Source organism: Prionailurus bengalensis, chromosome E3 (assembly GCF_016509475.1).
Source record: "Prionailurus bengalensis isolate Pbe53 chromosome E3, Fcat_Pben_1.1_paternal_pri, whole genome shotgun sequence".
NCBI lineage: Eukaryota > Metazoa > Chordata > Mammalia > Carnivora > Felidae > Prionailurus > Prionailurus bengalensis.
Window position 1 is genome coordinate 31762203 of NC_057357.1, and position 24836 is coordinate 31787038.

The 24836-nt window shown below is 54.2% G+C and overlaps 1 protein-coding gene across 2 annotated transcripts in view; it reads right to left on the reverse strand.

Annotated features, from left to right (window-relative positions):
• The window catches only part of SNX29 (sorting nexin 29), a 500693-nt gene that overhangs the window by 412395 nt on the left and 63462 nt on the right, over positions 1–24836 (reverse strand). For both annotated transcript variants that reach the window (XM_043560511.1, XM_043560512.1), the window contains exons 7-11: positions 24574–24822; positions 22246–22621; positions 15025–15143; positions 8679–8754; positions 7412–7494 (exon numbers count right to left, since the gene is read on the reverse strand). In XM_043560511.1, coding sequence (XP_043416446.1) covers positions 7412–7494; positions 8679–8754; positions 15025–15143; positions 22246–22621; positions 24574–24822 — 903 coding nt within the window. The remainder of the gene's footprint in view (positions 1–7411; positions 7495–8678; positions 8755–15024; positions 15144–22245; positions 22622–24573; positions 24823–24836) is intronic.

The window sequence follows — 24836 nt, forward strand, 5'->3', positions numbered from 1 at the left end:
AGCTACGGGCCAGATGTCAACGTCAGTGTGCTTGTGCTTACGAGTGTACCAACCAAAGGTCATGCAAAGTCAGCTCCACGGTCAGCACATTTGCAAGGGAGCCAATCAGCATGGGGAAAATGACAAGGTCTGGCTTTGACCGCAGACCAACAGGCCCAACAAGACAAGACACTAGAAACATCCAGACTTCAACAACCTGGCTTTCATGGCTACACAGAACACAGGGATCACGACTCCCTTCCCAGAATAGATGGTGAGAAGTATAAGGAATCCTTGAGCGCAGTCTCCTCCGAGTCAAAGCTGGGGAAACTGAGGCACAGGGACATCGAGGGACCCACTACTATCAGAGGCAGTGTCAGAGCCAAGGCTTCCTGACTCTCAAGCCAGTGCTCCCTCTACCACCACCAGCTGCCTCCTCCCTGACGGGAGCGGGGGGGTACCGCTCACCCCCATGTGTAACTCACAGTCCCGGGCTCGTGCTGCATGACCGAGCTAGAAACGGAGGGGTGACGGGGGAACTGGCTTTCAGGTCGTTCCAGCAGAACCCTTTCCAAAGTCTCCAGGTTTGTCAGAACTCGAATAAATACCATTCCGTTCCTTCATCCACTCCACGAAGGTTTCCTGAGCCACAACGACACGTCAGGCAGGATTACAGGCCCTGGGATGCAGGCCCTAAGCGAGCAGGCAAAGCGCCTGGCTTCAAGGAGCTCACATCCCCGTGGGGACATGCAAATCCAAGGAAAAGCATATTCAGGTTTCAGGTCAGGAAGGCTTGAAAACCTGGAATCTGCAGACGTGAAAATAGCACGGGTGGTGCAGGAAAAACTCTTCCAGACGAGTGCTCGGGAGGGAAGCCTCTTCAAGGGGGGACATCTCGGCAGACCCGAATGCTTTCCTCTGAGGGCGGAGCACTCCAGAAGCCCTGGGCTTCCAGGAACAGCGAGGAGGGAGAGAGGAAAGCCCGGTCCCACCGCATCCTGGCACTCAGGCCTCCCGCGGCGCCTCTCGGCCTGTTTCTTCAACTACGAACCGAGGCCCAGACGCCCGCCTGCAGGGATGCTGTGACAATTGGGCAACAGTGTAAATAAAGCCTGGGTCACAGGAGGCGAAACAAGCGAGGAGACAGCATACTATGAACCTCTTCGGGGCACTCCTCGAAGGAGACTGGAATTGCCCCAGAGACCGGTCTGAACCCGCGGGGGGGGTGTGCCATCTGAAGCCAGGCTGGCAGAGGTCACCTAGAAAGAACCAGGAGGGAACTGGCCAAGGACCAGGCTCACGACCCTAGGAGTTTGGGCTCCAACTGGGGTTCAGAGCTTGACCCCTGGGGCTACTGAATGGGTTCCAAATTGACCCCCACAGAGGGTCTCCGGAAATAATTCCAGAAAGAACTGGCATTCCTCCAGAGATGCCACCCAAACATCATGACATGATGCTGGACACTCACGGCGATTCTCTCACTGTCCTCAGTCTCGACCTGGTCCCCACGCCTTGCTGGGCGACGAGCAGACTCGGGAACCCAGAACGGCAAGGCTCACCACATGTGAGGCTTACAAGCACTCGGAGGGGCGCCCATCCCGTGTAATGCCTGGTTCAGCACTCGGGTTTCCTGCCGTGCTAGGTCAGTGCATTTAACCCTCAGAACGGCCCTGAGAAGCTAGTCTAAGTGTCTTCATTTTACACATGAGGAAACGGGGCCCAGAGAGTCTGGGGGGAGAAAAAAGCAAGAGAAAGGGATGCCTAGTCAGGAAGCACTGGAGGGAGGGCCAGACCCCAGGCTGTGCACCACCCCCCCCCAGCTCTCCGCAGCACCTAGCACCTTGCTATATTGTGGGTGTCCGTGCACAGCGCTCAGGGCACCGACTGTGGATTGCTGGCAGCTTGAGAGAGTGGGGGCACGCACGCCAACTCAGGAGTCCCAGCCTGAGAGGCACAGGGGAGGCCTTCACGAACCACCAAGCAAGGAAGGGCCAGCGGGGACTTACGGGGAGGACTGGAGGCCTGGAGGGCGTACTACTGAGGGTGCCCTAGGTAGCAGACGAGCCTCCCAACCTGCCCTTTGCAAGAGCAAGCAGGAGCCGTCACGTCGCTCTGCTTAACACCCTGCACCGGCTTCCCGCTGCTCTTGGCATAAAATCCGACTGAGGGCCGTCTCCAGCATCCTCCAGCTCAGGGCTCCCCGCTTCCCGCTACCCAGCCATACCTCCGGCATCACCGCCCACCAGCAGAGCCCCACCGTCCCCCTCACCCTGAAGGCCTCAGCTGCACCATCACCCGAGACCAACCTGTCTTAATAATACACCCTGAAACAGCCCCCCTTCCAGGGCTTGAGATTCGCCAGCCAAGTTCACATGTCTGTTAACGTCACCACTGTGGGTCTTCCCCTCTGGCTGGCAACTCCTCGGGGCAGGCTTTTTGGCTCCTTGCTCACTGACATACAGGCCAAGGTTAGCACGGGGAGGCGGGGGCCGTCGGCCTGTCCTCTTGGCCTTCTCCCCGAGCCACACGGCCACCGCTGTGAGCAGCGAACAGTGTCCTGTGTGCCCCCCCTCCACATTTCCTCTCCACATCAGGCAGAAGAGCCAACGGGAGGACCAGAGTCCCCAACAAAAGGATAGAAACAAAAGGCAGGGGGGGGGGGCTACAAATGTCATACAAAAGCATGGAGAGGGGCTGCCCCTCCAGGGAATGCACAGCCACCCAGCCTCAAAGCCCCATTTTTCCAGCTCTTCAAGTAGCAGACTGCATTAAACTATTCGCAAGTACTGCTGGTGAACTGACAAGAACCCGGCAGCTGTCACCAGCTGTCACCAGCTGTCACCCTACTGGCAATGCGGTTAACTGAGAACATAAAAAGGCTACTGGTAACAGGCCCATAAATACAGGATTCACCTGTGGTCTGCTCACGCCCCAGCCCAGGAAACTAACCAGGAAGGAACACATAAGCAGAAAAAAATAATTTACTACAAAAGCCTGGTGCTGCCCATTCTTTCCTTAAAATGAGTGAAGCCTGGGTGGTTCAGTTGGGTTAAGCGACCGACTTCGGCTCAGGTCATGATCTCACGGTTCGTGGGTTTGAGCCCCACGTCGGGCTCTGTGCTGACAGCTCAGAGCCTGGAGCCTGCTTCCGATTCTGCGTCTTCCTCTCTCTCTGCCCCTCCCCTGCTCGTGCTCTCTCTTGTGCTCTCTCTCTCAAAAATAAACATTAAAAAAAAATTAAAAACTTTTTAACAGAAAAATTTTTTTAACTGAGTGAAGACAGTCAGTGCAAAAAAAAAACAACAAAAATACCTGGCTGGCGCACCCCAACTGCCCAAACAATCCAGTAAGTCGGAATATTACAGTCGTGCGGCAGGATGACCCGGGAGATGAAGGGGGAAAGAAAGGCCTCGGGAATAACGTTAAGGAAACAATACAAACAGGCTCACTGGTAAGAGCTGCTGTTCACCGACTCTCAGCTCTGACCCAAATACTCTTCTCAGCAAAAGACGGGTGTTGGCAGCATCCTTGGGTTGGGATGACAGACCCCGAGAGGTTCCGTCCACCCTGGGGAGCGTGGGGAACCGGGCGGCCTGGTTTCAGAGTGTGGCCTCCTGGCTGGGACAGCACATCACCCGCCAAAGCAACAGGCGGGCCGCGGTTCCCACCCCTGAGCACCCGAAACACAAACACACACAAACTTAGCTGCGGAAATGGAAGTGCCCGGGCAGAACTGCAGCTGTTTTGGGGTGCTCCAGACTGCCTCTAGTCCTTCACGAAATAACCATTTCTTCCCAACAGGCCTTGTGTGCTCTTAAATGCCAAAGGGCCTGCAGAAAGGGCAGCAATGTAGGCCTGGCCACAGCATCCTCTCTTGGGCCCTTAATAATGACAAGCCGACAAGCTGACAAGCCAAAAAGCCAAAAAGCCAAAAAGCCAAAAAGCCAAGGACAAAACCCTCTGCCACATCGAGAGACATGTCTCGAGAGGAACGACAGACAGACACAGGAGAGAGAGAGAGAGAGAGAAAGAGAGAGAGAGAGAGAGAGAGAGAAGAGAGAGAGCTCTCGAGGGGAAGGCTGCTTGGCAGGGGACCTGTGAGTTATCCCCAAGCACTGAGGATTCAGGACTCCAGTTTCGTCACAGCACTGAGGCGGCCGCCTGTACTGACCAGTAAAGGAACTGGGGAAGCCGCTTGGCAGGATGTGAAGGAAACGCTCCCTGCTTCACAGAGCAGAGCTGGGGCCCCCCAGCCAGGCTCTTCGGGGTTTTAGAGAGGCAGGCATCTCCCCTGAGTGGAATCCTACGTGCTTCACATGCTGGGATGCAATCCTTGAACTGGAGGTGGGCAGCTCCTAGGACACCATTCTCGGGACTCCCCAGGACTGCAGGTGCCCCCCCCCTCCCAGCCAGGCAGAATTCATATGTGAAGCCCTAACCTTCAGTGGGACTGTACTGGGAGGTAGAGCCTTTAAGGAGGTAATTAAGGTGAAATGGGGTCCTAAGGGTGGGACTCTAATTCAGCAGGACAGGGGTCCTTATCAGCAGAGGAGGAGACACCAGGGATGCACAGGCAGACAGAAAAGGCCAGCTGCAAGGCAAGGCCAGCAGCCCTGCCAGGAGCCGTCACGGTCACCTGGACTCCCAGCCTCCAGAACTGCAAGACAGAAGTTTGTTTTCAGGCCGCCCAGTCTGTGGGGCTCTGTTAGGGCCACCCCAGCTGACACCCAGCTGACACCCTGGACACCCGGACCGGCTCACGCTTCTCGTTTTTCTACAACGACACGGTGCCAGAGGCAGGATGAGGGGGCCACGAGTCAAACCCACCTTCCGTCCGAAATTTCTAAGGATCCTGACCTCTCACCCGGAACACGCACGGGCGATGCAGGGCTGCGTCCAGAAGGCTCGCTGAAATTTGCCGCCACCTCAGCAAACAGGGCCCCCACCCCCTGCCCCTGCCCCAGGAAGCACACGTTCACCGCCACAAAGTACCGAGGGTCGAGATGCGGGTGTGCTGACATATCTCCTCCGAGACTCGAGTCACGAGCTCTGGGTAAGTCCCTACTTGCCGAAGATCGCAAGTCATGCAACCGGATTTACATTTTCGGAAAACCGTCTGAGTCAAAGCAAGGAAAACAGAGCCTAAACCTCAGCCGTCGGCGCAACTGCAGTCTGTCTGGACGGATGACCTTACTGCCGGTGGGCACGCAGGGCCAGCTACCTGCTCCGGCACAAAGTGGCTGAGGGAGACCCACAGGCCAGCCGGCAGCACGGCCCGAGCTCGGCGGTGGTGGAGGGACTTCATCTGGGGAACACAGTGCTGGACAGCTGCTGGGGTGCACAGAGATGCCCGCACCCCAGTAAAGCGCCCACGGCAAGGCCCCTATGAAGCGTGGTACTCGGGTGCACGATCTCGGGGTCGCCGTTCTCTGCAAAGGAAACGGAAACTCCTTGGAGGGGACACACCTCAGGGCCAGAGTGAAGTCTCGTCCCTCTACGTGAGGTGGGAGCCACACAAACAGAGAACACTGCAGACGCAGAAAGACGAGGCATGAAGTCACAGGGACTCGGACAAGACGCCTTCTGTCCCTTCTCAATCCTTCTGGTTACTTCCAGGAAAAAGATCGGAGTTTAGCGCTAGGATATCCCCAACACCCTCCTTGTGCTGCTCACTTACTCGCCTCCTTTTAACAATGGGAGGGGGTCTCAGCCAGAAGCTGGGACAGGCAAAGACATCCAGGCCGACTGAGCATTGGCCCTTTCCGCTGCCTTTGTTTTCAGTTACCTGCTATTTAGGTCAACTAAGAGCGACTCTCCATTTACTACAATCATGGAAAGTTCCCTTGTTAAATAAAGGCACTCAACTTTTCCTAAGTGCACCCATTAAAAAAAAAAAAAAGTACAGGATAAATACTAGTACAGCAGTAAATAAATAACTGAAATTTGAAAGCCAGCGACTTCAGTGTTCTCCCAGCCCGTGTGCCCCACAAGTACAGATCGACAAATATCTGCCTGGCCGAACTCAAGCCTGAGAAGGACCATAATGAACTGCACGCTTTCACTGCACAGAGGGAGACTGGTCATTTTCACCGACCAACCTCATTTCCTCCTTGATCCCTGACTCAGACAGTGCTGGCCGTCTCCCAGACCCCGCTCTTCCTCCCTAAGCAATGAAAACCCTAATGACGGGGTGGGGAGCACTGCCTCCCTAAGCAACGAAAACCCTATGGTGGGGGTAGGGGGGCATTGCCTCCCTAGCAGTCGGGGAGGCCATGGGACTGATGTTGGCCAAGTCAGTGGGATACTGTGTGCACTTCTAGGAAGGGTCCTCGCAGCTGGGGGCAGGCGTCAACTTTTTTGTACCCCGTGGACCCGTTCTGCAGTCTCATGAAGCCCACGGACCACTTCTCAGAAAAAGATTTTAAAATACAGAAAATAAAACACACAAGATTTCAAAGGAAACAGATTATACTGAAATAGGATTATCAAAATGTAAAAAATAAAAGTGACACAAAAATACACAGAATTCTTTATTATCACATTTTAAAAACTACCCTATTTTCCAGCAGAAACAATAATCTGAGATTTTTTTTCATGTTGCAGCTCTCAGGGGGGCCTGCGACTTCTATCGGTGATAAAGTCACCCATTTTGTTAACATGAATGTGGTTTCTATGGTTTGCTGGTACTTTCATAATTGAAGGAAATGTAAATTTCAGTCAGAGGCTAGAGGAAAAAGTTGAATCCTATCGATGGAAATGGAGGAAATGTCTCCTTTGCTCCCTCCTCTTTCCTGCTACCTGGGATGAGACTGGGATGGCTGGAGCTCAAACAGCCATTTTGGACTACGAGGCAAGATGGAAGGAGTCCCAGTCTCCTGACGAACATGGAGCCACATACCAGCCCCAGCCTGCCTACTTCTGGAAAGAGAGATGAATTTCTATCTCCTTAAGCTACAGCTGGCTTTCTCTTTATTATATAAAACCACACAAACCTAACCTTGTTATATCTCTAATACTTTTTCCCAAGCACGAAGGTTCGAAACCGTTGGAACCTGATCTTTAACAACCTTTGCACTTAAGAGATACACTCTTCCTTAATTATAAAAATGATTCCTCCAGACCTACCCAATCAGCACAGTTCCTCTGTGGCTAATGACCGTACAGGAGGCAAGCCCCCAAACCCCTCAAAACTCAGTGCCGCTCCAGCTCTGAAGCGTGTCCTTTAGAGCGGGCACACGCCCAAACTGGTCATTAACCACAGCTCGGGAAGCTTAGAAAGGCACAGCACACTCACACCACGGACACACACACCTGACTTTACCCCACATCTCATGAAGTCCACAGTCACGCAGGGGCAAGCGCCACGGCACCCGCTGAGGTGCAGGCCCGAGAGTCACCCGGCCTTGGGGGAGGATACTCAGCAGGTACTTACTAATTGTCATCGACTCTGGCACCGAGGAGGAAGGTAGCAGGCTGCTGAGAGGGCCTCCCTGGCCAGGAGGACTGGCTTCCACACTGGGAAAAAGCAGACGGGAGCAAGTCACACTCGGCCACTCAAAATGAACACAGAACTAGCAGGGACTCAGGGTTTTCAGGTACAACCACCAGAAGGCGCAGGAGGCAGCCCTTCAAAAACCCCGGTCAGCCCTCATCATTTGCAGACTCCCTCTTTGCAAATCTGCCTGCTCGCTGATGCTGATTTGTGTCCCTGAAATCAACACTCAGTATTCTTCTAAAACAAACAGCAGGGGTGCCTGGGTGGCTCAGTCCAACTTCAGCTCAGGTCATGATCTCACAGTCGGTGAGTTCGAGCCCCACATCGGGCCGTGTGCTGACAGCTCAGAGCCCGGAGCCTGCTTCGGATTCTGTGTCCCCCTCTCTCTCTGCTCTCCCTGCTAGCACTCTGTCTCTTTCTCTCAAAAATAAATAAAACATTAAAAACATTTTTTTAAGAAACAGCAGAAAGGACTCTGCATCCTGGATGGACCTGGTGACACCCGTCCTCCCTGACAATGCACTGACCGTGCAGGAACCTACAGGTGGTGTCACTGTCACAGAGCAGAGCCCCGTCGACTCAGGGAGAGACAGTAACACCAAGCATGGTTTGATGTAACCAGTGACTCCCACCCTGGAGCTGAGGTTGAAAATGCAGGTGTGATCGACCCCTGGTTTGCGCCCAGTTAAAACCGTGAAGAGAGAAGAAGAAACAACTCTAAGAGCCACAAAGATCGCGGTGGCATCAGGGAGACACCAAGTATCCAATGACTTTGAGCAACTCAGTTTCCCTTGGAGATACTTTTATTTGAAAATCAGAAACCCAACATGGTGCTTACTACTCTATTCGGGACGAAGCACTTCTCAAATACGTGAGAGCTAAGTGGCTCGAGTATTCCACAATATGAAAGTTGCCTAATATTGTGACCAAATGTTAAAACCCAGTAAATGACAGTAGAAGAGGTACCCAGATATGCCCCCAAAATCATAAAAAGTAAAGGGGGTCCACAAATGAAGTTTGGTAACACGCCGTTTCTCACGCGGACACCCTCGGCAACTTCCCATCTAAACCTGAACATAAGTGTGAAATAAGGCCTTGACCTTGAATCCCAGCAGGTGCGCTCCTACCTTCAAAAAAGCATCAAAGGTACAGCTGTCAACAGGACAATTCAATCCCAAAGGCGATCTGGCTTCTGAATACTAACCTGTACCGGGACCCAGGCTCCGGGAGAACATGGTCTTCTGGTCCGGTCCCGTTCTCCAGGCTCCCAAGGGGGGCATCTGTGCACAGAGAGCAGTGGCGGAGAGAAAGTCAGCTGTCTGTTTTCATTTCATTTTCTCCAGGAGGCACGGGCACGGTGCAGACACGGGCTCCCCTCTACATCAGTCGACTGGCAAATGTTTCCTGGCCCACACGCCGGATTTTAATCTGCTACTTGTTTCGTCCTTTTGGCCAGAATCCCAGATTTGCCACCAGGCACTGACACAAGGCAGGGGGCGCCAACATCCCACTTAACCTTTTTGACCTTGAGCCACCTGGAATGGTGCACCAAGTCCATATTCAGAGCCAGCCTCAGGATCAGAGAACAGAAATCAGCTTTCTGTTGGACAAAACTGCTTGCACTGTAGTGGCTGATGACAGACACAAGGGGGCAGCACAGTCCCATCACCGACAGCGCCTACATCAAAACCCAGGGCCCTGCCGCCTTCTGAAAAGCCGCCACCCGGCACAGAGAGAGTGGTGTGTGAGAAAGGCATTCGGAACAAGTGAGGCCACAAATCATCTCTAGAGGCACTGAAGATTTTCATATATGTGTTAGTTGCTGTTCAAGTCTCTTTTCAGAAAAAAGTGCAAATCATGGCCCCCTGGGCTGGACGGTGACATTAAGGCCGATATCACCCATGGCTAACACTTGCCCAGTGGAGAAATTTCTGGCTTTTCGACAGCCGTTGCAGAACCAGGCCCGGATGCAGGCACGGGGCAGAGGCGGGAGGGAGCCCATCTCACTGCCCTAAGCTACGCGGCCTCCTGCCTGTCCTTCCTCCCGTTTTGGCCCGAGTTTCATCCTGCTGGAAATACCCCAGCTCTTAAAGGGGTTGCACTGGGGAGTCCTAAGGAGAGAATGTTTTGCCACCTTTTCTTCTACCCTGCCATCCCCATCAAGCTATTCCACTCGCTCCTACTTTTTTAAAGGAGTTTGAGGGGGAAACGTCACCCTACAGCCCAGCCTGCCTACCACAGGCTCCATCGCCACTGCCATCATCATCCCCGCCCTCCCACCTTCATCTTTTCTGATTCCTTTGTGACCGTGCCTCTGGATCCCAGCTCAGGGGCCCCCCTTGGCCACTCCAACAGGGTCGGGGCCCTGGCCCCCAGCTGTGTAAAGGGGACACGTCCCAAGCAAGCGCCTCTGGCTGAGACCTCAATCCGGAACCCATGGCCCACGGTGCTAGCTGCCCGCCTGAAGCTCTACCGGGCCACCTGCAGGGCCCACCAACTGATCGTAACGTCCCAACTGCTCCCTTCTGTCACCCTCTCCACTGGGCCTTCTCCCCTCAGAGCGAGGCGCCCTCCTCCCTCCATCATGGAGCCAGGGAGCCCCAGACCTGCCAGCTCCACCTCATTATCGCCCACTCCTTGTCCAGAGTCGTCTCCACTGCCGCCCTAGTGCTGAGGCTCGATACCTTCCAGGGGTCTCCTGCAGGAGCCCCCACAGTTCTGCCTCACCCCTGATGGTCCAACCCACTCACGGCTATCAGATTCCCCTCCCTGGAGCGGAAACGGGGACTCCAACATACACAGCGGAAACCCACGGCTGGAGTAAAGGCCCACATCGTCTGCCAGCATTCCAGACACCCTCCATCCGACTCAGCCCAGCGATGTCCCACGGGAGCACAGGCTGCCTCACTCGCCCTCAAGGCGCCCTTGGAGGTGCCCGCTACTATTATCTTAATTTTTCAGATGTGGAGACGGCCCTGGAGTTCAGCGACCTGTCCGAGATCACAAGCTAATGTGTGAGAGTCTGAACCTCACTCTGCCCAGAGCCAGAGCTAAGCCCTTTCCCCCTCCGTGATCTCTCACACAGCTGATCTGGGCCACGTGCCTCTCTCTCTAGGCGTCCTTGAACTCCCTGCCCCATTCCTCTGTCTATACCGTGTCCCCACCTGGATATCAGTTTTCCAACCACCAGGTGTCCACTCCCGTCGGCAAGCCCCACCCCCAGGTACTCGGTCCACCCACTGCGCCCCCACTCAGCACAGGCTTCCCGAGCCCACACTGTGGGCCCGGCTCTGACCAGGGTCAGGGTCACACCGGAATCAGGGCAGACACAGCCCCGCCCTCGAGGACCTCAAAGACGAGCGGGGGGATGGGCATCACCAAGTAATTACACAAATACACGGTTCCAAGCTGAGGTGAGGGCATGGGGACACACGAGGTTTATGGCAGTGTGAACAGGACGCCCGGCTTGCCTGGGAAGGGGGCGGAGGAGCCCTCTGCACGTGACACTCGGGCTGCCACCCGAAGGACGCGCACAGGCTGCAGGAGGCGGGAGGAGAGAGACGGCGGTGGGCTCGGCTCGAGGAAGCAGAAGCGGGCTGGTGTGGCTGGGGCATCACGAGGGCATCAAGCTGTGGGGCAAGCCGGGGCCTCGGGGGCCACAGTGAGGGTTCCCGATCTTATCCTCAGGGCACTAGAAGAGCTTGAAGCATGGAAATGAGGCGATCTGATTCAAGTTCTAAGACATCGCTCCAGTTGCTGTGCGAAGAGTGGCCAGGGTGGGGGCAGGGGTGGGAGCAGAGGGAGCTGTCGATGTCCCTTGTCCCCTCCTTGCAAGCAAAACTCCGGGGGCTGGGAAGGCTCATCTCCGGATCCCCCCAGAGCCCAGCACAGGGCCGGTAGAGAGCAGGACACCCACTGGTTGCGTAAAGAAAACCACGAGCCCTGAGTGGCACACGACCTTCATGAGCAGTGTGGGGACCACACATCATGCAGGTCCAGGGGCACCACAGGGTCCTGACATCCCCAACAGTAACACTACCCACTGGGAGCCAAGCCCCGGATCAACCGTCTCAGGTCAGTGTGGTGCTACAACAGAGCCTCCTCAACCCCAACAAGCAACCCCAAAGACCCAACGTGAGGCAAGAAGTTGAAGAACCAGGGAAATGAAGGTTTGAGGACCCAAGGTCTCACATGAACGAACAAGGCCTCAAACGGACCCTGGAGGGCACCTGGGGGCACCTGGGGGGGGGGGGCGCTCAGTCGGTTAAGTGTCTGACTCTTGATTTCGGCTCAGGTCATGATCTCACAGTTGGTGAGTTCGAGCCCCACGTTGGGTTCTGCACTGACAGTAGGGAACCTGCTTGGGATTCTCACTCTCTGCCCCTCCCCCACCTGTGCGCATGCTCTCTGTCTCTCTAACATAAATAGAAAGAAAGAAAGAAAGAAAGAAAGAAAGAAAGAAAGAAAGAAGAAAAAAAAGAAAAAAGAAAAGAAAAGAAGAAAAGAAAAGAAAAGAAAAGAAAAGAAAAGAAAAGAAAAGAAAAGAAAAGAAAAGAAAAGAAAAGAAAAGAAGCTAACTAACTCTGAAGTTGCTAAGACCCACCACCAACCCCAGGACCCTCGATGAGGACAGGAGCAATAACAATTTCATGTGTGCCATGGGTAGAAATGGGTGTTCACCTCCGTTGAGTATTCTTGGTTGAAAGGAACTTTGGGGCTTCTTCTCCCATGCAGCTTCAAAGAAATGGTAAATGTGCTTTGCTATGTTGCAGGTGACAGACACGCCCAGAGGAATGACTGTATCTAATCCCACACCCTGGTCCCATGTGACCTGAATGGTGTCTTCCTTCTCTGAGCCTCCCACCCCAGCTCCAAAGCACGGCCCCCTAAGCCACAGAGCCTCCCCGTCCACGAATCAGGACAATGCTTCTGTGTCCGGAGTCCCCTTCTCTGCCACCTTCTCTCTCTCCAGATTTGGCCACCAAAACACTCCTCCTCCACCACGTGCCTCCCTCCATCTTCCTCTAAATGTCCCCACGGGCAGTGACACTACAGATACCAACACTTTCAAAGATGATGGGAAGGTCTCCTCAGGGTAGAGCCATCTGGGTCCAAAACTGTCACTGAAGACACAAAATGGCTCCCTGGCCAGAATGAGAGGCTAGGTTAACCCTGCTCAAGTAGAAGGGTGTCACTCAGAAAGGAGAGCGGTCAGAAGTCACCAGAAGCAAAGGAGTCTGGGACAGAAATGCCGAGAGCATGCACTCAGAGCCGCCCAGGGAAAGGCCTCCCTGACAGGTGAGTCCTGACACCAGAGGTCCGCCCACCTCCCAGGGAAACGGGGGCCAGGCCGGGAGGGACTCGATGCCACCTGGCCTTCCAGTCGGGCAGCAGATTGACTCCGGTGCTGTCTCTCCTGTCTTCTGCAGCCTGAGCATAATTGTCTTCCTATGCAACTCCTACCCACGGCGAGTCTGCCCAAGGCTGTCACGGGCTCCCGGGACTCCTGGCGGCTTTGTTACCACAGTAAACTAACAAGCTGGCAGGCGGCTCACACACAGCATGTCTGATGAGGATAATGGAGATAAGCTGGAGCTCGGGGTCCCCAAACAGTGACAAGGTGAAGCCTCGGGTCTGGAAGGCTGACAAGCAGAGGCGGGACCAGGGGAAAGCTTCCCGAGAGGATGCTGGAGGCTGGCCAGAGGCCGCTTTCCCCGCAGACCCTGGAGGAAGCCCGCAGAGGGAGGAGGAGTGCTGGGTTCTGGAAGACTCCACCCCAGCACAGAGGGCAACAGGGCAGCGCCCCCGGAGCAGCCAGCCCCCAGCCCCAAGAGGAAGGGGCTGCCAGAAACGAGACAGCGTGCCTAGTGCGGGCACCTGGCAGCTGGGCAGAAAGGCCCCCTCGGTGGGGAGGACGACAAGGTGAGTAGGGTGTTGGGTCACCAGCTGAAGTCCCACACGGGTCCCACGTGGGCGTTAGGACCACCTGCTTTCTGCGAGCCCCCACGTGCACCATGCTCAGTGGACAGCGGCGAGGCACCCAACCCCACCACTGGCCGCTGGGACCACGGACGGCCACCCGAGGGAAAGGAGAAGCCGGGCCCACCAGCCGGCCCCTCTCGGCGGTTTCAGCGGAGACCTCAGGAGAAGCGCTGGCTGGTAAGAAGGCCGCGCAGCTGAGGCCGAAAGGGGAGAGGGCAAGAGAGAGCAAGACTGTCAAAGGGCAGTGGAGACAGGACAGACCACATGAGGAAGTGCGGGGCGCGGGACGGGGGACACACACGAACGCCCTTCTTCGTTCCAACTCCCCGGCACGAGATGCCCACGTGGACGGCAGGCTCTCTCGGGGCCGCGGCAGGTGCCTGGCGCCTCTCCCCACATTCGCCTGGGAGTCCCTGCCACAAATCTAGAGGAAGGTGAGAGAACACGCCCAGCCCTTCCTCACGGGCCGTGGGTGAGAGGGGACGTGTTCATCCACACCGGCTGCCCTGCAGTCCCGGACTCGCTTCAAGGGCTTGGTACGCCTCAGCTGTCAGGATCACCACCGGCTGCACCTTCCGAAGAGGAGCCCGGCCCGGCGGACTGAGTCACTCAGCCACCACGCTCTGGAGCCTCAGTTTCCGCCAGGAGCACTGCCACCCGGAGAGGTGACCAGCTCACGCGGCTCCTGGAGCCAGGTTCCCTGACCCCCACTCTAGACTGCCACCAGTGAGGGTCCCGCCTGCCCACCCCTGCGCTCCAGCTACTTGGAGGGGGTTTCTGTCCCCCGCTGGTGACGAGAACAGTCCACCATCCGGTTCACAATGTCAACAGCCTCCTGAGCAGTCGGTGGGCCCTGTTACGTCCTCTCAGACCCGGCCCTGGGAGGGTGAGAAGGGGCCTATACGGGGGGTTGTGGGCAGGGGAGGGGAAGAGGCTGGGGCCTCACCAACCCGGTGGTGTCGCGGGGCCGTGACAGCCGCCGGGCACCGTACCGGCTGCACCGCACGCCCACCCCTGGACCAACCGGGCTCATCTGCGTCCCATTCGCCCCTCTCCCGCTGCTCCCTGTGACCTGCTCTAGCTAAAGAAAAGAGTAACAAACCACACAAGAGCACACTCAACCAAATGGAAGGGGTCCGAAACGCTCATCCGCTCTAAAGGCAGGTTTCAAGCAAGCTACTCTCTGACCCCAAGCACTTGGTTGCAAAGGGTGCTGTAACCTTTTCCCTAAGAGGCAACAATAACCGTCACCATTGGTGGTCTGCTTGTATATGACCAAGTTCCAAAACAAAATCACTGGGGAGGAAAAAACACAGGCTTGGGGGCCTCCTTCATGACCTGTCAGCTGCTTTGGCCCAGCACTCGCTCAGGTGGGAGCAAGTCAAGCCCTCGGGTTCAGCAAGAAGAGAAGCCAAAGCCTCAGGCAGTCCCAACCTCAACAAGCCTCTGCAGCCCTGGGCCCCACACCCCTTCGTGCAGTCCTACTGCAGAGGGGACCCGGACCCTGCTGCTGGCTCCCGGGGCCCAAGCTCATGAATGGACGGAACACGTCATCGGGGAACACCCACCTGCAGGGCCATACGAGCCCACTCCGCTGACCGGAAAGAGGACATCGGCGTCACCTTGGAGCACCTGCAGCGGGGCCCAGCTGTGCATCTGGGCGAGGCGGGCGTTCGCATCCAGCGGCCTGAGGTGAGAGAGTACAGCTGCGTGACAGACCGAAGAGCCTCTGAGGGCCACGAGCATCCGCCAGCCTCCCTCAAGTTCCCTCTGGGGAACCAACCAGACCATGACTGAGCTGAAGACAGGAGGCCCAGGCTGGGAGCAGGAGCGTGTGGTCCAGACCCAGGCCTCGTACATTCGTGCCTTCAACCAGTGTTTCTTGAGCCCCTACTATATGCCAGGCTCTGTGCTCACGTATATTTTGTGCTGGCCAAAGAGCCAGCAAATAGTGTTTATCCCGCCCTCCGGCAGCTTACAAGTCACAGGGGGACCAGGACATGAACCACACGATCCCACAAGTAGACATAAGACAGCAGCTCAGATACATGGAGCTGGTCAGGAAGGCCACGGAAGGCTTCCTTGAAGAAGACAGGTGACAGATGAGAGCTGAAAGCGAGACCACAAGGTCAGCCAAGTGAAGAGAAGGACGAGAGGAACGCAGGCAAGGGAAAAGCAGGTGCAAAGTCCTGAAGCAGGAGGAAGGATAGAGTGTCCCAGGCTCTGGAGGGACGGCAGCCACGAGACCCGGGGTGAGTGTCCCTTTGCCTGGCTGGTTCTCGAGCCCTCATTAGTAAAATGGCAGAATCAGACCAGATCGTGTCTGGGTCCCTTCCAAGAAAGGGGGTCAGCTTAAACATAAAGCAGGCTCATAAGAGCTGTCATGCCGTCCCCTTATCCACGAAGTACAAGAGCAACCTGGACCATCTTTGTCACACCAGCTGGTTCAGTTCAGTGAGTCTGAAAAAGGATTTCCCCACTGCAGCAGTTGTCTCTGGCCAAGTAGGAGACATGAATAAATACCAGAATGTGTTTGCACAGGCTTTAAAGTTCATAGAATCCTCCTTCCATCCTTCCTTCCTTTCCTCCCTCCCTCCCTCCTTCCCTTCCTTCCTTCCTTCCTTCCTTCCTTCCTTTCCTTCCTTTCTTTCTGTAACTCAGTTTCTTTTCTGGGACACAGTTATAAAGAAATCCAAAGCAAACCATGGTCATGCCTACTTAACAGAGGAAGGGAGGAAGGGAGGGAGGGAGGAGGAGGAGGAGGAGGAGGAAGAGGAAGAGAACGGGAGAGGAAGAGGGGGAAGTGAGGGGCGGGAGAGAGGAAACCAGTTCCAGGAGGTTATGTCACTAGTGCAAGTTCAGCATCCTGGACAGAACCGAGGCTTCAAGGATCTGAGGCCACATCTTCCAAATCCAATCACACTGGGCCCCGTGGCTGCCGCCCACCATGTGGCATGATGTATGCAGTTTTTCTTTTGATTCAGGGCAGGGATCAAGAATAATTTTTTGTAAAGGACCAAACGGGATATATTTTAGGCTTTGTGGCATAAGTATTCTTCTTTGTTGTTGTCCTTAGCAATCCTTTAAAAAGTAACAACCAGGGAGGTGGGAGGGGTGGGTGGGGGCTGGGCTAGATGGGTGATGGGTACTAAGGAGGGCATGTGATGAGCACCGGGTGTTGTATGGAAGTGATGAATCCCTGAGTTCTACTCCTGAAACCGATAGTTAACTAACTAGAATTTAAATTTTAACAAGCGGTGAGGGGAGAGGGCCCGCCTCTGGGGGCAAGCCTGTGCTGCTTCCAGAGTCGGTTAGAGCTTTTCCTTTCAGTCCTGTCTACCTCTTGGTCAAACGTTTGGCTCAGAGCAACAAACGGGAAATAATCCTACCAGAATTTTGCAAACTCCGTCATTTAACCGTGCAGGTCACACCCACAATGAGACGCTCAGCAGACTGGGTGGGGTGCACCAGCAGAACCAAACTTGGGCCGGGCCCTGGGGTGAACTTGGCTGTGCCTCTAGAATCCGTACAGAGCCGCCCTCCTGGGGCTCCAATCTAGCAACTGGTGACCCAGGGGACTCCCAGACACCCAGAGGCGCTCAGGGGGGCCCTTCAGGAGGAGGCAGCAGAATCATTTGCTCCAGGCAGATGGGATTTTCTGCTCTTTCTAAGGGGAAATTTTGCCACTTCTCAGCAACACGGGCAGAGCACAGGTGAAGCCAGGTCCCCTTAGTTGAGATTCAGAACCCAAGCAAAAGGGGCCAAGGGCCACCACCCCCAAAATGACTTATACTGAAGTGATTCCTAAGGCACAGACCCACTCAGAACGTGGTGCCACATCTGGCTTAAAAACAGTAATGGGTGTTGCTTTTCATCAAAAAAGTCAGACATTTCTTTTAAAAGCTAGAAAATGCCAAAAAGCGGGGGGTGGCTGGGGGGCGGGGGAGGGGATACACCAAAAGCAAAACTGCATTAGACACCATTTCCGTAACGGCTTCATTCTACACGTATTTTTCTTCAAGAGGTCATAACGAAACTCAATGTAAGATTAATATTTTGCTCTTTCCCACTCCATATTAATTCATAAGTTTGTGTTCACACTACTAAGACACTCTTAAATGTCATTTAAGATGTTCCAGATCCCACTGGGTCCTGTATGGAACTGCTGACTCCCTATATTGTACACCTGAAACTAATGAAACACTACGTTAACTACTGGATTTAACGTTAAAAACTTAAAAAAAAAAAAAAAAAAAAGATGTCCAAGATCTGCACCATTAAGACGTTCGAGTTTGAACTACACAAGAGCTGAGGTCAGCTCCAGTGTTCTACTTCTGTGAGCAAGGACTTTGGAGTCAAGAGGCAGCAACGGGTTTTCCTTTCCGGAGGCTCGTTCCTCAGGGTAGATTCCCAGCAACAAAACTGCTGAATCAGGTGGGACAAACATTTCGGAGGCTCCTGAGGTCGTGTCAAACCGTCTTCCCACAAGGCGGTCAACACGAGGGACGTGATCTGTGAGGATCTGGCGGCCCTGTGCGCCAGACTCGCCCCATCATCCACTCCACATTTAAGGCCTACTGTGTGCCTAGAAGGTACCAAGCAGCTGAGGACACGCAGAGAGCAAGCCCTCCCCCCAGAGCACTAACCTAGGGCTCTCCTTGTCTCTGGTTTTCAGTTTAAATCCCGGGGAAAATTCCAGCTGTCTGCTGCACTCTGCATTTGCTTAATTGCTAGCAAGATGTTAACAGTTTCCCCTATGTTTGTATTTCTTTTTCAATTATGTTTTCACCCCACTTCCCTACTGGTTGTCCAAGGACACACGTCAAGTGACAGAAAAACCCCTTTCTATAATAAAGATATTATCCTCTTGTAAGGAAAAAAAAAAAAAAAGGCAAACCAAACACTTGTAAATATTGAGGCCGGAGGGACAAGATTTTTTTCCCTTGGTCACCAAAGAAGCGTTTTAACTGCCAGCAAACAGAAACATAAACCCAGCTTTTAAATGCCCAACAGAGCATTTTAAAGACAATCAGGGCACTGACTGGCCAGAGGCTGTCACATCCACAGAGAGCTTCTCCAGGAAGGGCCACTTTTCCCTCACAAACCTGGCTGTGCTGCTCAACTGCTAAGACGCCGGCCCCTCCAGCTCCCAGACCTCTCCTGTGAACGTGAGCTTAGAATCAAAACGAAAGTATTATTCAGTGGGCCATCTGATCATTCTCCACTCTTCGCCAAGGGGCTCTGCAGAATGCTCAATCAAGATCCACCGCCTTACGCCAGGGAGAGTCCATCCAGAATGTGCAGGAGGCCCAATGGCCTGGAAGGGCCCGGGCCCCTGTAAAGGTCACCATGCACTGTTTTGTGTCTTACACATCACAATGCCGGCAGTGGCTACCTTAGTTCACAGGCTGCCCTCCCGCTCAGGCTTCCCTCAATGGCCCCAGGCTAATAGGAAGAGAAATGACTGTGTCTGGGGACAAAAAATACACAGGGTGAATCAACTCAGAGATGCACTCACCCACAGAGACACTGAATGCAAGTGGCATGTCCCAAAAGGCCCTGCTGAAGAACAAAGGGCTTATGTGGATGTTATGTGGCAACGTGGCTAGGCCACGGCACCAAGATATCTGATCAAACGTTGTTCCAGTTGCTTGAGGAGATATGTTCAGATGAGATTAACACCTAAGACAGTGGACTCGGAGTAAAGCAGATCGCCCTCCATGTTTGGCTGGGTCTCATCCAATCAGCTGATGGTCTTAACAGGAAAAACCGAGGTCCCCCAAAGAAGAAGGAATTCTGGGGGCGCCTGGGTGGCTCAGTCGGTTGAGGGTCCGACTTTGGCTCAGGTCATGATCTCGCAGTGTGTGAGTTTGAGCCCCGCGTCGGGCTCTGTGCTAACAGCTCAGAGCCTGGAGCCTCCTTCAGATTCTGTGTCTCCCTCTCTCTCTGCCCCTTCTCTGCTCATGCTCTCTCTCTGTCTCAAAAATAAATTAAAACATTTAAAAAAAAATTTTTTTTTTTTTAAAAAGAAGAAGGAATTCTGCCAGCAGCCTACCCCTGGACTGGAAATGTAGCTCCTCCCTGGTCTCCAGCCCGCTGGCCTATGCCCTACAGATCCTGGACCTGTCAGGTGTCCACAATCACGTGAGCCCATTCCTTAAAATCTATCTAGACAGACAGATCCAGACAGACGGTAGCGTCCCCCTCTCCTTATCCGCAGGGGATACGTCCCAAGACCCCCCCAAGGAATTCCTAAGAGTACACACATTGCTGAGCCCTCTATAGTTATACTGTGTTTTCCTATCCATACACACCTATAGTAAAGTTTAACTTATAAATGAGGCACGTTAGGAGATTAACGACAGTAACTTACAATGCAATATGACAACTGTAACCATGATCTGCCACAAAAGTTTCGTGAATGTGGTCTCTCTCTCTCTCTCAAAATATCATACTGCACTGTAGTCACCCTTCTCGTGATGACGTGAGATGACCCACTGCCCACGTGATGAGGAGGCAGGGAAGCTGAAGGACTCCACAGAAATCGGCTTTTTGCTCCCCTTCCTGCTGCTTTTCCTGCTAGGACCCGCAACCCCACGTTACACGTGCCTCAAAATGCAAATAGCAGACGTCCTCCTTGTAAGGGACAAGGAGCGAATGATTTCTTTAGACCAGATCACATCCAAGGAAGGACCAGGCTAGAACAGCCGGAGGAAGGTCTCAGAGAGTATTCCAGACCACCGGCGCTAGACCCCTCGACGCCAAGACCCCCCTGGCTCCAAGGCATAACACCTGGATCCTGGTCTTTGTTCTAAGCGGTTCCCGGACGCCCGAGAGGTGACATACCCCAGAGCACAATCCTCAGTAAAAAACCCCGGGCTCCAAGCAAGGACGTGACTCCGTCCTTCCCTTGCTGAGTCTCCCAAACACACCGTCCCTGTACTCCACGCCTTCAGCGAGTTCTGTCTTCCTCTGCTGCTGGCTCGAGTTTGATTTCTAGCCTGTGTGCAGCCAGGGCCGCTCGTGGCTGGTCCTGTGGGAGGCCTTCTGGGTCCTCGGACCCAGCCTGCCGGCATCAGTGAGATGAAGCAGAGTGAATGCGGGCGCTGTGACGCAGCGCAAGGCCACTGCGGACCTCGTGATGAGCCGGGAGAAGGAGCGCCACTGCTCCAGGACCACGGTTGGCTCCGGGGGAACGGAAACCGTGGAAAGGAAACCGTGGCAAGTGGAACCGCGGACAAGCGGGCAGGACTCCTGCCCATGTGCAGACGCACGCCGCCCCCATCGGTTCTGCTTCTCTGGAGACCCGGACTCATACAGCGGGTCACAGCACGTGGGTCCCAGGTGGCCAACGCTCATCCCTCTGGACAAGAGCAACACTCCGGGGGACCTACCCCAACACACCCTCCAGGAGTAGAAGAAACGCTAGTGCGTGAACACGTCCAGTTCAGAGTGGCTGATCACAAGAAAGGCAAAAACAGCAGCAACAACATCAAAGGCCAACAACCTAAATACTGAACGCGGGGGAAAGAGACGTTAGCAAATCGTGACAAGTTGATCCGACGGACTGTCAACCAAGCGATATCCCTACATCATGTAGAAACGTGGAAAACAGCTGGCAGTCAAAGCGTGGGAGCACAGCGTAACTGAACCTTAGGGACCGCCCTGCCGCTGCTCTGACACATCTCTGCTGTCTGCCTTCATCCACCGAGCGAGCGTGGCACCCACCAACCTCCCAGGGCGGGTACGCGAGGAGCCCGCCGTGCCCGGCCTATCACAGGTGATCGATACGGTAACGCTGCTCAGACGGGCACCCGTGTGAATGAGGGCAAAAGAGCAGAAATCAGAAACAGGCACCGTGTCATGAGACAGAACGAGGCGGGACATGAGAAGCTCACAGCCAGAGACGCTGTGCCCCTAATCCCGCCACGGGGTGTCAGCATCTCCAGGTGATGCTGTCAATGGGCTGGGTGTGAAGCCAGCGTGACGATGGCCCCGTGCACCGCAAGGCCCAAGTGAAGGGGCAGCTCGTTCATCCGGTGCTCAGAGCAAGACCAAGCACAGGAATGAGTACAGAGCAGCGAGAGCAGAAGCAGCTGACCTGTGTGCCTTCTTGCTGCCAAAGGCCCCACGCACGTCTGCCGCTAACTCAACGACTCCGAGAAGCAGGTGCTGTTTTGCTCCCAGGTCTCAGATGAGGCCTGAGGCTCTGGGAGGTAAACGTGTCCAAGCAAAGCCACGCAGCTAGGAAATGAGAAGCCAGGCTGTGTCGATTCCAGGACCCACGCTCTGCACTGTGCTGTTGTGCTTTCTGCCCCCGTGTGCATCAGGGCCCTTCCAAACATCCACCTACCGCCAAGTCCACTGTTCAAGCGGCAAGTGCAGGCAAATTCCTGCTGTTCACGCCCCGGTACATAAACAGAGAAACTGGCAGCCTGCGACTGTGCTCTAGAAAAACCCTGCCTCTCTCCCGAACTTCCTGTGCGAGGAGCAAGTTAGAGACACAAGCAACATCCAAGCAACAGCAATGAAGGACACGTACCTAAGGCGAGAACGTCAAGGCACGCGTCTGGACACCAACTTTAGAAGAAGGACCTTCAAATGCACTCCCTTCCCTCGAGTTCGTTCTCAGGAGGACAGTAAGCTAACGCTCCTTCCCCCTAACTCAAGATCAGAAAAGCGAATGATGCCTCCTATAAACCGTGTGTGCGCCCACTTCACCCGAGGCTGCAGAAAGAGAAAGCCGTTAACGCGCCAACCCTACGCTAAAAGCTCCAAGTGGAACTTACTTCTCAGGCGACCCCGAGTGTCCCAGGCACTTCCTTCCGGACATGCTCCCTCCGTACACATCATCCTCGTTGTTATCCACATCCTCATCATCGATGCTTTTCACGTCGAGCTTCTGGTACCCAAACTCCCCGTTCAAAGACAGAGAATCAATTTTCCATGAGTTGCTGCTCTGACTTCCGTTGGAATTTGGCCCGAAGGGGCTTTCAAAGGCCGACAAGATGTTGACCGAGGAGCGGTCGGAGTTCTCCTCTGAACTCTCCCCGGCCCCGGGTATCTTCTTAAAAACGTCACCAGAGTTCTCCTCTTCGTCATCGTCAAACGAGATGATGTTGGTCACCTTTTTCTTCTTCTTCCGCTCCTTTTTACATTTGGCATCTGGTAAAAGAACATATGGTGTCACAAGAAGTAGGCAAGATGAAGCCACAGTTGAGCCATGTGGCGTCTACATCGTGGAAATTCCTCCGCTGGTCAACGGAAAAATACACTTCAGATACATTCAGATTTTTTTTAATCCTCGAGGGAGAAAAACCTGTCTACAGGAGACTGAACAAAATGGATGTGGGACTACCTTTCTGGGGTAAACAAACACACCACAGAGCACACATTACAACTGTCCCTTCTGAGCACTTTGATTCAGAGGGTGCTCCCACTCCTGAGACAACTTTCACTTTGGAAAGTGCTCTCCTGGCTGACTGATGAGACCAAGAACAGCCGTTTGGGGTGGTGGTCAATGGTCCCCTTTACAATGGGACTCGGCTGCTCCTCCTTCTGAGGGTGTGTCTATTTCCCCACCCCCTTGAGCACAGGCTGGCTCAGTGCTCACATCTTCCCTGCAGCATGTGGCACAAGTAACGGGGAACTCTGGAGCCCAGCCATCAGTAGGTGCTGCACCCCCTCGACTGCTGCCCTGAAACTACCGGGGAAGGAAGCCAGTCTAGCGTATCAGAGCAGAGGAGGCCATGTGTAAAAAAAACAGATGCCCCAGCCAACAGTGGACACTATTCCCAGGCACATAAGTGAGACCGTCTTAGATCTTCCGGCTCAGCCACCAGCTCGGGACAGCCCCATAAGGAAGCCCAAGCGACACCAGCAGAACTATCCCATCAATGCACAGTCATCAAAAAAATAATAAATTGTGGTTGTTTCAAGCCACTACACTTTGGAGCTGTTTGTTACACAGCAAAGACTACCTGAAACAGAAGTCAAGGCTGTCTTGGTGACTAGTACCTATGTGAACCGGTTTGTTCACCCATCTTAATCGTCCAACTTGGGTGTGAGACACTTCAAGCTGACTCCAGACACTCCTTCCCGTCTGAACCACATGGGGATGCTTCACCAGTGTATCAAACGCTGAGACAGTGTCAAAAGCAGAGTCCCCAAAATGGATGGAAAAAATGCTCCTTGGGGTATACAACTTCCAGGGTCTTTGCTTCACAAAGCCCCCAACGGTCCTATTTCCTGTCATTTGCTGGGGGTCTCTGCCAGAGAAGGGGAGGACCAGACAGATAAAGCCAATGTATACCAAAGACCCCATGGGTTCTGAATCTTCACCGTCAGTAATAATTCCAAAGAGATGCCCATGATCACTGCCTTGTTTAAGAGGTTTGAGAATACTAGGACTACGTACTTAAACCCCACATCTCCAACTTTGCTGTAGCAACATGCTGGACGCCCCGGAAGGTTCAAAGCGTATCACAGACTTCTCATAAAACTGATCTCAACTAAATCAACTTTGCCTCCCCACAGCCTAGAGTCAAAGCTGACCAACTCCTCCCTCCCCCTTGGCCTGCACCTAACTGTCACCCCCCCTCCCCACCCCAGCAAGAGTACACATTCTTGATAGCACTCCCTGCTTGGCTTTTATCCCATTTATCAAGAGGATACTCACTTATTTGTATAATTTGCCATCAAATGGGTACCCCTACCCAGCCCAAAAGAGACTGCGGTCTAAATGTCAGCAATCTTCCTAGTTCCCCGCTGAGCACACAGAACGCAGTGAATCAACACGTGAACGAAGGAAGGAATAAATGCATGAAGTTCCAGCTCTTCTGTTTTCATGCGACTCACACACCCTCACGTTCAGTGTGCTCTCGGTGAGCTGTCTGCTCTCCCACCATATCATCTCCACAGCTCAGCAGGGCTCTCAGCCCCTTCCAGAGTTGAGTAAGCGGAAGAAAAATAAACACAAACGTGAACTAAAAATGAAGGGAACATAGATTTCATTCCCCTTGGGACTTTCAGACCACCAGACGCATCCCTCTTGGCCGCGGCCAGTCGTCCTTTCACCCGAACCCCCTGTTCCACCGCGCACGCCCCATCCTGCTCACCGGTGCTGACGTGCTTGGACACGACGGGCAGGGGCTCCGTGTCCTGCTCGGGTTTGATAAGGATGGAGACAGCAGAGGACGCTGTGATCTCCCTGAAAAGGCTGCTCACTCCTTGCGTGGATTCCTTCAGCAAGGAGGTCACGTTCTGCGTGGACTCCTTCAAGAGGTCTGAGACGGTAGGAGCAAACTTACTCTGCCCATTTAAGTCCTTGTTGTCGATGTTAATTGCGAAGAGGATAGAGTTCAGACCTGCCCCAAAAAAG